The following is a 15,812-nucleotide window of genomic DNA, read 5'->3' as shown; positions in this document are numbered from 1 at the left end:
TTCTGCTTCCTCTGAGCTCAACAGATTTTTTTTTTCCCGGTCTCGCCCTCCCTGGAGGGGGCGCGGCGGATGGAAGGCGAGAGAGGCCCCCAGCCAAGAGGTTTTTAATATTACACTTTAATAGGTTTCAGAAGGCCCCGTGGAGAAATGCTAATAGGCTGAAATGTCAGAATCGAGAGGGAGTCAGTTCGCGCTCAGCCGATCTAATCCTTTTTTCTGCTCTGATTTTTTTTTGGGGGGAGGGGTGGGGAGAGCCCACGCAAAGAAAGGCTTTGGGGAAGGGCGCGCGGTGCAAAGCGCCACAGCCCCGGCCGGGGCCGAGCGGGGGGTGCGCCCTGGCCCGCGTTTCTATAGGAACCCCTTTTAGAAGATTAGAGACTCACCCGCTACCCGCCGCCGCGGCCTCTCCAAAATATTAATCAGTAACCATCTGACACAGGGTTTCAGGGAGGGACCCGCAGGCCGGGGCTAGGAAAACGGCCTTCACGCCTGCCCATCCCACCCAACCGCTCTGCTGGGGGAAAAGGAATGAATCGCTGCTTTGTTTTAAAAGGGGGAGTAAAAAAGGGAAAAAGCAGCCCTTGTCTGTTTTGGCGTCTCCACCGCGCATTCTAGAAGGCGCGCCCCAGGGGAGGTAGGGGGCCGGGGCCCGGGCGCGGGGTGCTGCCCGCCGGGCCCCAGACCCTTCCCGGCTCGCTCGGCTTGTCACCTCCTCCTGCGAGCAGGAAGCTGACAGGCGGCCCATTAAACCGCGCCTTGCAAAGCCCTGGATTGCGGCGACAACCATCTTCCTCTATTTTGATCACTCAGCCTAGACGCCGGGGGAGGGGGTAGGAAGAGGGAGGAGAGGGAGGAAGGAGGGGGGTTCGAGCTGGTGGAGGGGGAGGGCTGCCTAGAAACGGCCGGGAAAAATTCTCACCACCAGTTTTGATCATTCAGCCCCGCCGTGGGGAGCCTGGAAACTGCTGGAGCCCCTAGGTCCGTAATTGGTTTTATAGGAATGGCTGAGGGCCAAGGTGTTTACATGCGGGTGATTGGCGGTACGCGCGGCCAATGGATGGCGGCCGGGGGCTGGCCTGGGGGGGGGAGGCGGGCGCCCGGGAACAATGCGTGTTTCTTCGCTGGAGAGTACTCCCCTCCCCCAGCTGCCCCCTCCCCCCTCCCTCTGGCTTTTTTTTTTTTTTTTTTTTTTTTAGATCCAGCGAGAGGAACTTGAAAGGGGGGTTGTGTAATGTACCTTTTCCAATCCCGGGCTGTATATGGAGATTTGGGATTCTTTAAACCGGCGCTACCTGGATTTTATTAAAAAGCGGGGAGCTCGGCGGGAGGAAAGCTGGCTTTTCCGGGGGCTGCGGGAGCCGGGCCGCGGGAGGGCGGAGGAGTTGGCGCGCCGAGCGCTCGGCCCGGGGAGCGGTTTTCTACCAAAAAAAGGAAAGGCGGGCAAAAAGTGTGAGGCGGCTGCGGGTGGCGAAGGGGAGCAGCAGCCGCGGGATGGCGGGCAGCACGGGCGCCTAGCCGCGCCGGGAGCCGGGGCCACCACCGGAGTCGCCGTCGCCGGAGCCCAGAGCCGGGAGCCCCGCCGCGCCAGGTACGCTGCCGGGCCGCCCGTCCGTCCCTGGCCGGGCGCGAAGGTCTCCAAACTTCTTCATCTGATCCCCCACCCCGCCTCACCCTCGGGGTGCTCGGGAGGATCCCCGCAGCTCTGCGGTCCCCGATTACGGGATCGGGGACCGGCATCGGCGAGGTGGGGGCGCCCTGGGATGGGTGGGGGCGGGTCGCTGTGCCTCGGGCGCCCACCTGAGCCCTCAGCCCCGTTCCAGCCCGCCCAGCCGGGCTGAGGGGCGTCGGTTCCCTTCTCGGTTCCCGGCAGGCGGCGGGGGAGCCAGGGACGCCGAGACGTTTTCGATTATAGGCTGTTTTTAATTAAAAGCCGGAATTCAGCCATTTTAACTGCATTTAAGTGGGGGAGAAAAGTAGAGGACGCAGCGGAGCCCACAGATGGCCGAGCCAGCTTCTTTACCAGAGCGAGGGTGTTCCAGGGGCCTTCACCTCGACTTCCCCGAAGTGGGGCGTTGGGGCATGCTCCGAAGCTCTAGCTTTTAAAAGAAAGCTGCACAAAGAGCATTTAAAAAAAAAAATCACGGAAAGCTCATCGCCTCCTTAAGACATGTATCCTCGGATGTGGCGATCTTAGATTTTTCCAAAGTAAACGCGGATCTGGTAACCAGAGCCTGATGGGAGTGAGCGAGGGAGGGAGGGAAGAGGGTGTTTGTAACCAAAACCGGGTTAAAATAAGCACCCTTAGCAAAGTTGGGGAGGGAGGCTGGAGAAGGAGGCCGGGAGGTCAGCGGCTGAGGGGGTCTGCAGTTCGGGGGGCTGGGCGCCGGTCGCAGGGCGGGCACCCGGGAGCCGGTGGCTTTGGCGTGGATCGGTGGCTCTAGGAAACGCCCGGGCCTCTCGGAATCAGGAATCCGAGCTGCTGCGGGCAGACGGAGAGCGAGGGCAGGGTTGGCTCCAAGACCCCCTCCCGCCCCCATGGGAATCGGCAAACGACAAATCTTTTAAACAAACAGCTTTAAACTGGAACTACAGGGGGATTTACCCAACGCTGGGGGAGGCGCCCCTTGGTCGGCCCGCGCTGCAAAGGTTTTCTTTGTAGGTTATTTTTGGGTTGGGGGGGGGAGCTAGGGTAGGAGCAAGACCCTTCAGCCCCCTGCTTACCCTCTGACCGCCCCCCTCCCCCCAAATCCCCCGCGCCAGGCCACGTCCTAGGGCCGCAGGATTCCCAGGCCAAGGCGCTGGAAAATGAAACCAAAGCTTGTTTTGAAGGATTCTTTCCAGTGCTCGGGCGAGAATGCCACGTCTCGGGTCCTCGGACTCAGACTCCGCGACTCACAGTCGCCCGAGGGGGGCGGCGGGAGGAGGCACGAGCCTCTTTAAAAATAATAAACCAGCTTTGCATCTTCTCTCCTGGAAAAAAACAAAAAAACCCGAAAAAACAAAAGACAACACTAATTGGCGGCTCAGGGCGAATTTAGGGAAACCAGACTCAAAGGCAGGCCAGGGGCCAAAAAGGTTAAATATTAAACTTTCCGGATCAGATAGTGACCCAGTGTTTAGGGAGACATTTCGAACTGCTCATGGAAAGGTTTCACGGTTTGAAACCCCGGAGCATGTGACGCCCAGGAATCAGTCCCACTTGGGAGGTTTGTATTTATGCCGCCCGGGCGCGGCCGAGGGGCCTTCCCCGGTTTCGGGAGGACCCGTAAGCCGCCAAGCCAGTTTAGGCTGGGGCGCAGCGCGCCACCGGCCACTTTCCGAGCCGGGTCCCCGGGAACCGCGGCCGCCGGAGCAAGGAGCATGGATTTTTACTTTTTGTGGAGGACGGGTTACCCCCGATTTTATTTCCGGCCACCAGATCCGCATTCCCCGACCCCGAACGGCAAGACGACTTTCTGAAACTTTGTTGTCTTTTCCCCCCCCTTCCCTCTTCCTTTTTCCCCCTTCTGTTTCTTCCGCGGCCCGTGGCCTTTCCCCGCCAAGACGCCGTGTGCGCCGCTTCGCGCAGCTCCGCCTGGCCGCCCGGAGGGGCCCCACCGCCGGCCGCCCGTGCGCCCCGGGCCGCGGGCCCGCAGCCGAGCGCAAACCCCGCTGGCCGCCGCCGCCATGCACGCCGCGGAGCCCCCGCCGCCCGAGGACTCTGGGACTACGCCGAGGCCGAACTTTTAGGTCCCGCTGAGCGAGGCCCGCGGGCCGGGTGGGGGGCTGGCTGCGGCACTCCCGCGGAGGATGGATGGCCGAGACTTCGGGCCCCCGCGGTCCGTGCACGGCCCCCCGCCGCCGCTGCTGTCCGGCCTGGCTATGGACAGCCACCGCGTGGGCACTACTGCGGCCGGACGCCTGCCCGCTTCTGGCTTGCCCGGCCCGTTGCCGCCCGGGAAGTACATGGCTGGCCTCAATCTCCACCCGCACCCGGGTAAGTGCCTTGCGCCGTGGCCGCCCCCTCCTGCCCACCCCCACCTCCCGGGATCTTGGGGAGGGAGGCCCGGGGAAAACTGTTCGGCCTGTTCCTTGGCGTTCTTGGGACGCGGCACGTCTCTTTCCCTGGGCGGGTCCACGGGGGTGCGGGCAGGCTCAGCTCCCAGGGCGGGGAGACCCCCGGGCCCGGGACGGAGGCCATTCCCGAGGCCCCGGCGGAGAGGGGTGCGCGGCTCGGCCGCTTTCCCCCGTGCGCCATGCCCTCCCGAAGCATACGCGTCTGCCGAAACCGGAGCCTCCGGGGGCGATTCCGACTCCCGGGCCCCTGCTGCTCCAGGCCAGCCTGGGGTTTTCAAAACCTGGGCGAGAAAAGAACAAGCCCGCTCCACACCCTTTGAGACGTCCGTCCCCCGAGCTCGAATCCTTTTCTTGGCAAACGCCCTTGCCCGGCGCCCGTGGGCCGTTCTAGCCCCTCCACTCGCAGCGTGCGGGGTTTCCGTCCCGCCCCGGCGTCGGAGGCTGCGGGGAGAACGGAGACCGCGGCCTCGGGCGGGCGGGGACCGTCTCGCCACCTCTCGGCCCCCGGGAGGAGAGCGGCGGCCCCGGGACTCCCACCCCGGTAGGAGGGCAGCGACTGCGGCCCCAGGAGCCCCTTGTTCTCCGGCGGGAAGGCGGGCGCGCGGCGCGGTGGGGCGCAGAGACTGGGCCGCCGCCATCCCGACGCTCGGGGAAGGAAGCGGCGTGCGAGCGGATCTGGCCGGGCACGAGCGGCGGAGGGAAAACCTTGGGCCTGACATCGAACCTCGGGAGAAGGTGGCCGAGAGGACCCCGGAGGCCTCTGCCGTTTCCCGAGAGGGGCCGCTGAGGCTCGGTGGGGACGGCCCCCGGGCGGGAGAAGCTCGTCCCGGGCGGGCCGCGGCCGCTGCAGTCCAGCCGGGTGGGAAGGGAGGCGAGGGGCACCTCCGGACCTGCCGCCGGCCGCCGAAGGACACCCGCTCCCTCCTCCCCGGCTGCCTCCAGCTGCTTTGCCTGGCGTCCTACGCTTCACTTGAAAAAAAGCCACCTCTTCCACTCCAGAGTGTAGTCTGGGACTCTTGAGATTTCTCGGGGAGCCGCCGACTCTCCCCTCGGCCTTGGAAGGGACTCCTCCGGCCGCAGTGGCCGCCTTGGCCCTGTCCCACCGACCCTGCCCGCTCGACCGAGGCCGCGCTGGCCGGTTTTGCCTGTGTCTTTGATTTTTTTACGGAACTTTTCAGGAACCGGAGTCCCGGGGCTCAGAGGGACAAAGGGCCTTTGTGAGGCGCCGGGCAGGGGAGGGGCACACGCGGGGGCCGCGAGGCCGGGCATCCCTGCCCGCCGGGGTGCGAGGACTGGGTCTTGGCTTGGGGGCTCGTGCCCGTGTCCCCCCTGGAGCCGAGGCCGCATTTTGCCTAGGGGGCCGTGACCAGGGCTATGGTTTTCTCTACCGTGGTGCCAGGATCCCAGGGAGGGGTTAGGGGCTGCCCGCGGTACAAAGGGCAGCGTGGCCATCCCCTTTTGCCCGCCCTGAGGCCGGGGTAATTTTTGTGTTTGCCTCTCTTTTGAGTTCATCCCTTCACTTAGTTCGCCCCAGGGTCGTGACGGCATCCCTCGGCCTGAGAGTCAGACCCTGGGTCTTCCTGGCTGGGGGTGCCTTCCCTGGTCTCTGTGTCCCCTCCCCCCCAGCCAGGGAGAAGGCGTCCCATCTCCAGCCTGGTTCCTGCCTGACAGAGCCATGTGCCCTAATGAGAAGCAGTGAAAACAGCTACTACTCAAGGGGGTGCCTCTGGCAGCCTGCAGTGTGCCAGGGCCCAGCGGGCAGACTAACACCCATTAGCTAGATGGGGAGGCTGAGGCTGGATAGGTGAAGAACCTTCACAGCGGCAGGCAGGACAAGGAAGTCCAGCTGGAGGTGGCCGCAGAGGCCTGTCTTCTGAGCCTCCTGCTTTAGAAGCCGTCTGCCTCCTGCATGCTTGGCAGCTGAGGTCATGGAGGAAATAGCAAGCAGGCTTGGAAAGTGCTGCTGTGGCCATGCTCACCTGGGAAGGAAGGTTTGGGGTGGGGGGCAAGCTGGCGCTGTCCCTCGCTGCCTCCACCTTGAGTGGCCTCAGGGAGACCCTGGACCCTAGGCCAACGCCCAGAGCCCAACCCAGTGCTAATCCTATTAGCCAGGAGGTAGAGAGCTGTTTCCCATTCACTGCTCGGGTGGGGTGGATTACAGATTCCTCAACCCAGCCCCCCTCCCCCTCTTTCTTTGCTGGGTGCAGGTGCTAAGTTTTCTCTTTCAGGCGCTTCTCCTACTTGGCTGTCAGCTTCTTAGGTCTGGCCAGCGTTATCAGCCCTATCTTTATTTGTTTGTTTTTGTTCTGGGAAGCCAGGAGAGGCTGAGCCATTTGCCCTGGGTCACACAGCGAGGCAGTGTGAGACCGGATTACCTCCGACCCCTTCCTAGTCTGCTCTCCAGAGTGGGTAGGGGAGCCTGTGAATCTACCCGAGCTGCTTCTCTGGGAGACTCTGGGAGAACTCCTGGCCGGAGGGGGACCCTGGCTAGGGCTGGGCTGTGGCCACCCCATCCAGGCAGGTGTTGACAGGGCACTGTGGTGAGTGAGGATCCCCGGGGTGGGGGTGGGGGGGATGCCTTTTTGCATCCCCGGTCTACGCTGAGGGGTTTGGCTCTTTCCTGTGCAGAAAAAGAGGCAAATAAAGAATAAATGGGGTTTGGTTGGCCATTACCTTGCAGGTAAACTTGAGTATTGTTATACAGAGTGAGCTCTTAAATGTTCTCAGCAGTCGGTGAAATGGACAAGTAAGTGACAAGCACCTGGTAGGCTCCCCTCTTCAGTTCTGGGGCTGGGAGCCCTGGACCCAGCCCTCCTCGGCTGCAATTAAAGACCTATTAGCAGGATTTTGTACTTGGATGTTTATTCTCCCTGCCCCCACTCCCTGGGCTGGCTGGGCCCCGCAGGATACATGAATGGGGGGTGGAACCCAAGGATCAGGACCAGGAGGCCATGCACTTTGGACTGGCCAGTGGACAATAGGGGGCCACGGGCCTTCTCCAGGGTCCATCAGCTCTATCTCTGGAATCCAGCCCGTCGGCCTACTGGGATTGATTTAAAGAGATTAATCAGTGAGACTGGCCGGTGGAGTGATACGATCCAAAGATAAAGGAGATTTGCTGGGTGCTTCCTCCTCTCTGAAGCGTGGGGCAGGTTCTGGACTCTGGATGGGGGGCGGCAGGGGGCTCCTGGGCGCCCTGACTCTCCGGGCCTACTGGTTCCTTAGCTGTCAACCCAAACACTCCCTTTCTTCACTTGTTCATTTACTCGGCAAGCCATTTCCAAGCGTCTCTTGCGCGCCAGGCACTGCTCTGGCTCTGGGAATCCAGCAATGGCCAGACGCAAATCTTTGCCCTCATCGGAGTCCCATTGTAGTGTGGGGGCCAGGCAGTAGTCGCGCACACACACAGATCGTCGAAGGAAATCGTTTTAAATAGAGATACAGGCTGCGAAGGAAAGAGAATGCCCAGGGTCTGTTTGGACTGGAGTGAGGGGCTCCCAGGAGTGAGGGACTAGGAGAGGGGAGAGTGACTGCAGCTGCGGGGAGGGGAGAGGGGGACCCTGCAGGTCCCTGAAGGCCAGTAATGAGGTCTTGGAATTTCACACTGAGGAATGAGAAGGCAGTGGAAGGTTTTAAACGGAGAGGGTGATTCAAAGTGAGGGACGTTTTACAGAACTGGTCTGGACTCTCTTTTTCTTTCTTTCTTCTTTTAAATGTTTTTATTTGTTTTTGAGAGAGAGACAGACACAGAAAATGAGAACGAGTTGGGGGTGGGGCGTGCAGAGACAGAGGGAGACACAGAATCTGAAGCAGGCCCCAGGGTCTGAGCTCCATGCAGGGCTCGAACTCATGAGCTTGAGCTTCGAGATGATGACCTGAGCCCAAGTCAGAGGCTTAAAGGACTGAGCCACCCAGGTGTCCCGGAACTGGTGTGGACTCTTAAAAAATGTCAATGGCGTGCCAAGACAGAGGAAGGCCGAGAACAGTTCCTGATTAAAAGACTAAAAAAATGTGACCGCAGAAGGCGATGTATGGCCCGCGATTGGATCTTGGATGGGGGAAGAAATTGCTCTAAGGTACATCATGGGTGCAATTGATGAAATTGGAATATGGGCTGTAGATTAGCTGATAGTGTCCAATCAATATTAGGTTTCATGAAGCTGATAACTGGACCGTGGTTATGTAAGAGAATGCCCTTGTGCTTTGGAAGTAAGAACACTGAAAGGTCTGGGGACAGGGGACATGATGGCCACAACTTACTCTCAGGAATGGCTCAGGAAGAGACAAATTTATAGATGTATGGGAGACACCCATAAATCGCTGAGCCCGAGTTACACACAGGGTGAGAAAGTTCACAATGGCTGGACCCGGGGAAGGTCATATGGCAGGTCATTGTACTATTTCAAACTTTTCCCCGCGTTTGAAATTATTTCAAAATAAGCATTTAGCAAAACCGGTCTGGGCTGCCAGCTGGAGACTGTGTGGTGGGTAGTCCGTGGCAAGGAGGCTGTTAGGGAGGTGATAGTGACCAGGGAGGGAGGCTGGAGGCGGCCAGGGTTTGGGGCTTTGGTGGAGGTCAGGCTACAACGAAGACGCATGGCGGGGAAGAGAAGGAGGACGGAAGCTGGCTGGATTTTGGGGAGGTGCTGCTTGTGGAGGAATGGGGAGGAACAGATTGGGGAGAGTGCGGTGATTGGGCATTCTTGATTTGGATGGGAGCACCTTGGGGTGCTTTTGTTCCAGCGTGGACCGGTATGGTCTGAGCTGACTTATCTCCCTCCTGGTCATCGTTAGCCCTGGCCTCCACCCAGACTGCAGCCCCATCACTGTGACCACCCTGTCCTCCTTTACGTCCCAGCCCAGCTTTTGAGGGGACCCATGGGAGCTGGTGTCCGGATAGGTCTTGGGGCTCCCCAGGGGCTCCTGGGAGCCCTGGCCAGCAGTCAGTCTTGGCCCCCAAGGTCAGCGTCCTTACCACACTAGCTGCCCACAGAGGCCTGGCATCTGACTCCAGAGGAGGTCAGGCTATTAGGTGGGAAACACCAAAGCTCTGTGCCACCTTTGCAGGCCCACAGATGCAGCCTTCACCTGCATCCGAGTTTCCTTCGTGAGCTAATGAAAGCGAACAAAAAAAACCCTCTTCATGCGCTCTCCCAATCTTGCACGTTCTGGGCCTTCAGGAGCCAGCTGAAGATTCTACCCTTTGATCTCCGCATAAAGAACTGCTTTATCTGGAGGCAGGTTGGCCTCGGAGCTGAGGTTAGACTGCTGGAGTTTTGGATCTTGTTCCTCCACTTACCGGGTGTGGGATGTTTCTCTAAGCCTTGATTTTCTCATCTATAAAATGAGTCCATTAGTGATACTGAATTCATCCGGCTGTTGTGAAGTTCGAATGAGCCAGTGCCAGCCAGATGCCTAGCAGAGGGATGGCCCTCGCAAAAGTTAGAGTAAAAGTGATTGCTGGAATTATAGTCATCATTAACCGATGACTCAACAGGTCATCAAGTTAACAAGCTAATCTCTTGTTCTAGTCCCGTCCTCTCCAGGGGACCTCTGGAATTGTGTATTAGGCCCCTCTGAATGGCCCGTGGGCTTCTGGGACTCCAGGGTCCCACCCTGAACCTGTCAGTTGAATCTCTCTCTCTTTTTTTTTTTTTAATTTAAAAAAAATTTAAAAAGAAATTAAAAAAAAATTTAATTTTTTAAAAATTAATTTGGTGTGACAGATATACCGTAAAATGCTCCAATCGTGAGTGTTTAGAACATGGCATATTTACAACACGAACACGCCCGTCTAACTACCAACCAGCTCGAGATCAGGGCATTGCCAGCGTCCAGAGGGTGCCATTTTGTTCTCTCCCAGCCACCCTCTACCCCACCTCCAACATCATTTCTTATTTCTGGTACCTTAGAATCGTTGTGCCTATTTTTGAACTTTCTATATATAAGTGGAATCATACGGCATGCCCTCTTTTCTTTCTGCTTGCTTCCACTCCGCCGTATGTGCGTGAGATTTATCCGTATTGCGGTGTGAGGCGGCGATTTATTTCTTGGTGCTGTGTAGTATTATACAGAAAAATAGTACTACCGTATCCCCTCCTGTCGATGGACACTGAGGGTTTGCTGTGGATAGCGGTGTTAGGAACATGGCTTTTGGTATACATACGTACACGGTTGTTTGGATATAGTACCTAGGAGCAGATTGTTTGCTCACAGGGTATATGGAGGTTCAAGCTTTAACAGTTGGGAGTTCTCCAGTGGATGTTCCGTTGTACCCTCCTGGCAATATCATCCACCTCTTCTGCGTTTTCACCATTCATACGAATATTGTCAGTTTCCTTAAATTCTCCTCATGCAGGTGAGCGTGCGTTGGTATCTAATTGTGTGCGCATCTTAAAATCCTTTCCCTCACTTATTATTTTTTTAAAGTTTTATTGAGGAATACTCTGCCCACGGTGAAGTTCAGCCTTTAAGAGTGTGCGGTTCTGCTTAACGCTAAATATGAACATTAGAGTAAAAGTTACACATCATTTTAAAAGTCAGTTAGTGTTAGAAGAAGAATTATGAAGAAAACCAGCCATCCCCTGCTTCCTGTCTCCCTAGTCTTGATTCCTTTAGTTAACTCTTTTGGCTATTTCTTGAGGCCTTTTCATCCATATTTCTGTGTAATAACCTGCTTCTCCTGGTAGTCATTTTTCAGTCTTTGCGATTCTCTGTTGACTTCTGTGGAAGATGAGCATTTTGTGTGGACTGTCTTGAGTCCGAATCATGACTTGGCTACTTCTTAGTGTGAGACCATGGGCACGTTTCTTTACTTTTCTCTGTGCCTTGAAAATATTTGTCATCTGTAAAACAGGGGAAAATAATAGCGACTGCTTCATGAGATTATTGTGAGGATTAAATAGTTAATACACGTAAAACACTTAGGACAGTATCTGGAATATAATAAGCTCTAGTAGTATTTATTATTGTTGTTATATCACGCCCCATCATGTTTCTTTCCTCTATCCTCCCCATATATGTGAAATAAAGTCTTGTTTAAACCAGGTTTATTATTTTGTGTTTGGCTTTGTAAATATTGCCTACATTTGAGCCAAGCAGTATAATAAAATTCACTTCTTTATTTCCTGGAGTTATTCATTGCCTTTTTTTCCCCCCTTTAATTTGCTGGGATTTCTTACAATCTCTTGTCTTCCAGTCTCTTGGAATACTGTTTATTTGGTCCTATCTACTGGATTAGCTGCCTCTTTTCTTGCATATTTCTTTCCTAGAGTTTTCCATCTTTCCGGTCTAGTCTGGTTTGCCTGGTGCTTGGCCCTGTTTTAGAGCCATAATCCTTCAAACTCCCTTTATCTCTGCTGTGTTGGATTTCCTGTTTCCTCACTCCCTTGCTTTCCTTTTTTTTTTTGTGCTTTACTTCCTTGTTTTGGTAGAGCACATCCTGCTGCAGTTTTCTGTGAAAGAGTCCGTGGAAGGCAAGTTTTTTTGAGGCCTAGTGTGCCTGAAAATGCCTCTGTTCTACTGTCATACTTGACAGGCATTTTGGAAATAATTTACCCCTGGTGTTTGAAGGAATTGTAGCATCACCTTCCAAATTCCAGTGTTACTTTTGAGTAGTGTGATGCTCCTTTGCTTGATCTTCATGTGTGAACCTTTTTTTTTTTCTTTTATCCTTTTCCAAATGCTTAACATTTTTTAGAACTACCTCAAGAGCATTGGCTCTAAAATTCATGCACAAACGTGCTTCACCACTCTCTAGCCATGTGGTCTTGGACATGCTTCAGTTTTCTTTTTTGTGAATTGAATAATAGTGCCTACCTTTTACCATTTCTATGAAGACTAAATGAGCTTATGTACATAAATGCCCAGGACATTGTTTGGCACAAAGTAAGCCTCATGGATATTAATACTGTTACTATTCTTTTCATCACTTGTGGTCTGAAATTTCATATCGATGTGTCTTCCTGTGGATTCTTTTGCATTTCCTGTGGGTGCACAGTGTCCATTTCCTATGGAGCACTATGGGTGCTCCATAGGCCATAGTAATCTGGAAACTGAGGTCCTTCAGGCTGAATTATTATTATTTTTTTGAATTAATATTAATTTTATTAGTATTTTGTAATCCCCTTCCCTCTAGTACTCCTATTCATTAGATATTGGATCTCCTAGACTGATCATCTACTTTTTTTTATACTTTATTTTTTGTTTTCCATCTCTCTTTATTCAGCTTTCTAGGACATGTTCTTAACTGTCTTCTAACCTTTCAATGTAATGTTTTTAATTTCTAGGAGCTCTTATAATTGGATATTCTTCCTTTTTTTTATTTTTAGGTTTATTTATTTATTTTGAGAGAGAGAGAGAGAGTGAGCATGTGTGCGTGCATGAGCAGGGGAGGGGCAGAGAGGGAGAGAAGAGAATCCCAAGCAGGCTCTGTGCTGTCTGCACAGAGCCTGATGGGGAGCTCAAACTCACAAACCCGTGATATCATGACCAAAATCAAAGAGTCAGACACGTAAGTGACTGAGCCACCCTGTTCTTGTTTCATGGATACATTAATTCTCATCACTTGGAGAATGTGTGTGTGTGTATATGTGTGTGTGTGTGTGTGTGTGTGTATATGTGTGTGTGTGTGTGTGTGTGTATATATATGTGTGTGTGTGTGTATGTAGTTTTTTTTTTTTCTCACTTGTCTTTCACATTGGAGACTTCCATGGGTGTCTGCTGCTGGTTGATTCTCTGCTGTCTCTTCATATTTAAGATGGGAGGCACAACAAAGCTAGGGGGACCCATTGACCCTTGTGGAACTCCCCCGAATGTTTCTATAGATCTTTCCCTTTTGAGTTTGCCAGACTCCCAGGCAGGAGTTCCAGTCTCCTGCCCACAGGGGAGCTAAAGCCTGGCTGTTCCCCTTCCAACAGCTGCAACAGTGGAAGAAGGTTTCTACTGAGATCCATTTTTCAGTTCGGTCCCCACCCCAGCCCTGAGGATGTAGCCAAAGACCCTCAGTGGCTCCATCGGCCCCCTAGTAAGTAAACAGAGGGCTTGTGGGGGGCTCTCCATTCTTTCTCTGCTCCTCTCTGTACCGTGGCCTTTGCAGGTACTGGGTCCAAGTTCTGCCCCTCTCGGGAATTGCTTGTTTCTCGGTAACCTCCGAGGTTCAGTTGCAATTCTCCCAGCTCCCCACCCTGCCTCTTTGGTCCCTGCTTCCTGCTTCCAGAATGTTGTGAGTGTTGTTTCCTTTCCATTCCTGTATTTTGTTGTTTCTCTCCCTGTTAAGCTGCATTGCTGTTGTCGTCGTGGGGTTCTGGCGTTTGGGAAAGGATTTGGCAGGACCGATGCTATGCACCACTCCTGGGATCCAGCCCACTCTCCTTCCCCTGGCCCCTGTGCCTGGGAGGGGAGGCCTGGTTCCTGGGTCCCTGCCTGTCCCACTCACGGGCTTTCTAGCTTTCGGCCCAGGGGTTCTAGAAGGCCCTCCTCCCTCCCTCTCTACTTCCTCCTCTAGACCTAGACCTAGGTTAGGGAGGAAAGAAAATCCACGGGCAAGTCCTCTAATTGCTTTAGAACTGAGAACGTCTGGAGCCCTGGGGCAAGGCTGGAGTGGATGCATTTGCATGTCTTTGGCAGGGTTGAGGCCTTGACCCTCCGGGCTGCTGCGGGATTCCCTTTATTTGGACTTGAGCACCTACTTTGTGGGCTGGGCACCTGGTTGGGGCCAGGCAAAGTCCCAGCCCACAGGGGTCCCATATTCAGGGCTGGGAGTAGGACGGGGGTTAAAGCCCCATTGTCCTTCTGTGGTGGGGGTGGGGTTAGCTAAAAGATGTGCTTTGGGATCTGACCCCCTGGGGGGAGCCAGGGTTGCCTCCCAGCGGGAGGGGAGAGGCCTGGTAGCAAGCACTAGAGCTGGAGGAACAAACCCATCGGCCGTAGCTGGAGAGGCGGGATGGGGAGGGGGGGCTGGGGCCGCCCAGCGGGTCTCCTTCCCTCCTGGCAGGGCAGGGCCGGGCAGGGCAGGGCCGCAGCTGGTCGATCTGGCCTGGTGGCTCCTCTCTGCCTGCCTTGGAGGAACCCCTGCAGCTCAAGACTCACCGCTGTCTCTGCCGCACTGATGGGAGCTTGGGGACAGTGGCAGTGGCCACAGGTCGCGTGGCCCAGCCAGAGCACCAAGAATGTGCAAAGCACCAAGAGTGCCCCCCCGCCCCCCAGCCCAGCTTGGAGCTCTGTCCCTCAGCCTTGCTTATCTGTCGTGTGGGACTTGCCTCTAGCATAGGGGAGTGCTGTGGTCACGGCTTCGTTCCTTTCCTGCTGCCTTCACTTTACTTTAGAGGAAAGTAAGGCCCAGAGAGGTGGTGTTACCTCCCCAAGGCCACACAGCTGGGAAGTGAGGGCCTCTAGAAGCAAGGCCTGAGCTACCTGCCAGAAAGCCAGGGGCAGGGGAGAGCTTGGTCATTGGTAGGAATTTCTCCTTCTCTTTCCTTTTTTCCTCTCTTGGCTCATTTTAATTTATTCACTTGCTTCAGTTTTTGCAAACTTTGTCAAGGTGAGAGTTTGTAAAAATTACTCATAAAGATTACTTAAAATGTAATACTTATCATGTTAGTGTTCAGATTGGCCTCTCTCCGCCCCACTGACCTTACTTTTCCTAGAGATTTTTTTTTTTTTTGAGAGAGAGAGAGAGAGAGAAGCGAACACACACTCACACACACACACACATGTACACACACACACAAGCAGGAGAAGGGCAGAGGAAGAGCAGAGAGAGAATCCCAAGCAGGCTCCACACTCAGCACAGAGCCTGATACGGGCCTTGGTCCCACAACTATGAGAACATGACCTGAGCCGAAATCAAGAGTTGGACACTTCACCCACTGAGCCACCCACGTGCCCCATATGGATATTTTTTATTGGGGTTTAAGATGCACGGAGAAATGGGCATAGATCATAGACGTACAGTTGTATTATTTTTTTCACAAACTGAACCCACTGCGTAACCGTCCCCCTGCTCTCTTCCCCCTCCCAAGAGGAGACCTTCTCAAACCGCCCGAGATTTGAGTCGCTTGAGTCGCCTGTCCGCGCAGGTAGTACAAGGAAGCCTTTTGGGTGAGGTGGTGAGATTCACCACGGCCCCGGGCTGGGTGGTGGTAGTTTCTCCTCACTGGAGATGTTCGTGGTGCGGCCACGTCACGATTTGTTTATCCGGCTGTTGATGTACATTTGGGTCGTTTTCCGATTTTGACTACTATCGTGGTTAGACTCTGCGCGCGGAAGGCAGAGAAATGCCGACTTGCTGTGCGCGTTTCCGCACCTTGCCCTCGGATGTATACCTGCGAGGGCACGGCTGGGTCACAAAGGTTGGCAGACTGTGCCCAACCGGTCTCGAGAGTGCTTGTACCAATTTACGCTTCCTCCAGCCGCGTATTAATATTTAATCCTGTCCATCTGTCCTTGTGGTGACATCAGCCCCTCTGGTGGGCCCGTATGTGGTGGTTTAAATTCACCTTCCCTCCCTGGTTTTAGAGACTGAGTACCGGGGCGCCTGGCTGGCTCAGACGGAGGAGTGTGCACCTCTTCATCTCAGGGTTGTGAGTTCGAGCCCCACGTTGGGTGTAGAGAATACTTTAAAAAAAAAAAAAGCTTAAAAAAAAAGAAAAGAGAATGAGTGCCTTGTTAATCAGTTTACTGGCCATTTGGATATCTTATCTGTGACCCTCCGGGTGCCCATTTCTACCTACTCTTGTCTGACTTTCTCTCATTGA

General features: G+C 54.7%; 1 protein-coding gene across 3 annotated transcripts in view; it reads left to right on the top strand.

The window, feature by feature from the left end:
* The first annotated feature begins 1,207 nt into the window (after positions 1-1,207).
* Positions 1,208-15,812, top strand: part of TNRC18 (trinucleotide repeat containing 18) — an 88,045-nt gene continuing 73,440 nt past the window's right edge. For 2 of the 3 annotated variants that reach the window (XM_042972044.1, XM_042972042.1), the window contains exon 1: positions 3,623-3,976. In XM_042972044.1, the coding sequence (XP_042827978.1) occupies positions 3,790-3,976 (187 nt within the window). In that variant the 5' untranslated portion in view covers positions 3,623-3,789. Of the gene's footprint in view, positions 1,589-3,622; positions 3,977-15,812 lie in introns of those variants that run through there. The other variant, XM_042972045.1, reaches the window with a different exon arrangement.

The sequence above is a fragment of the Panthera tigris genome, chromosome E3 (assembly GCF_018350195.1).
Source record: "Panthera tigris isolate Pti1 chromosome E3, P.tigris_Pti1_mat1.1, whole genome shotgun sequence".
Classification (NCBI taxonomy): Eukaryota; Metazoa; Chordata; class Mammalia; order Carnivora; family Felidae; genus Panthera; species Panthera tigris.
Note: the sequence above shows the minus strand (reverse complement) of the source record. Positions and strands in the feature narration are given on the sequence as shown.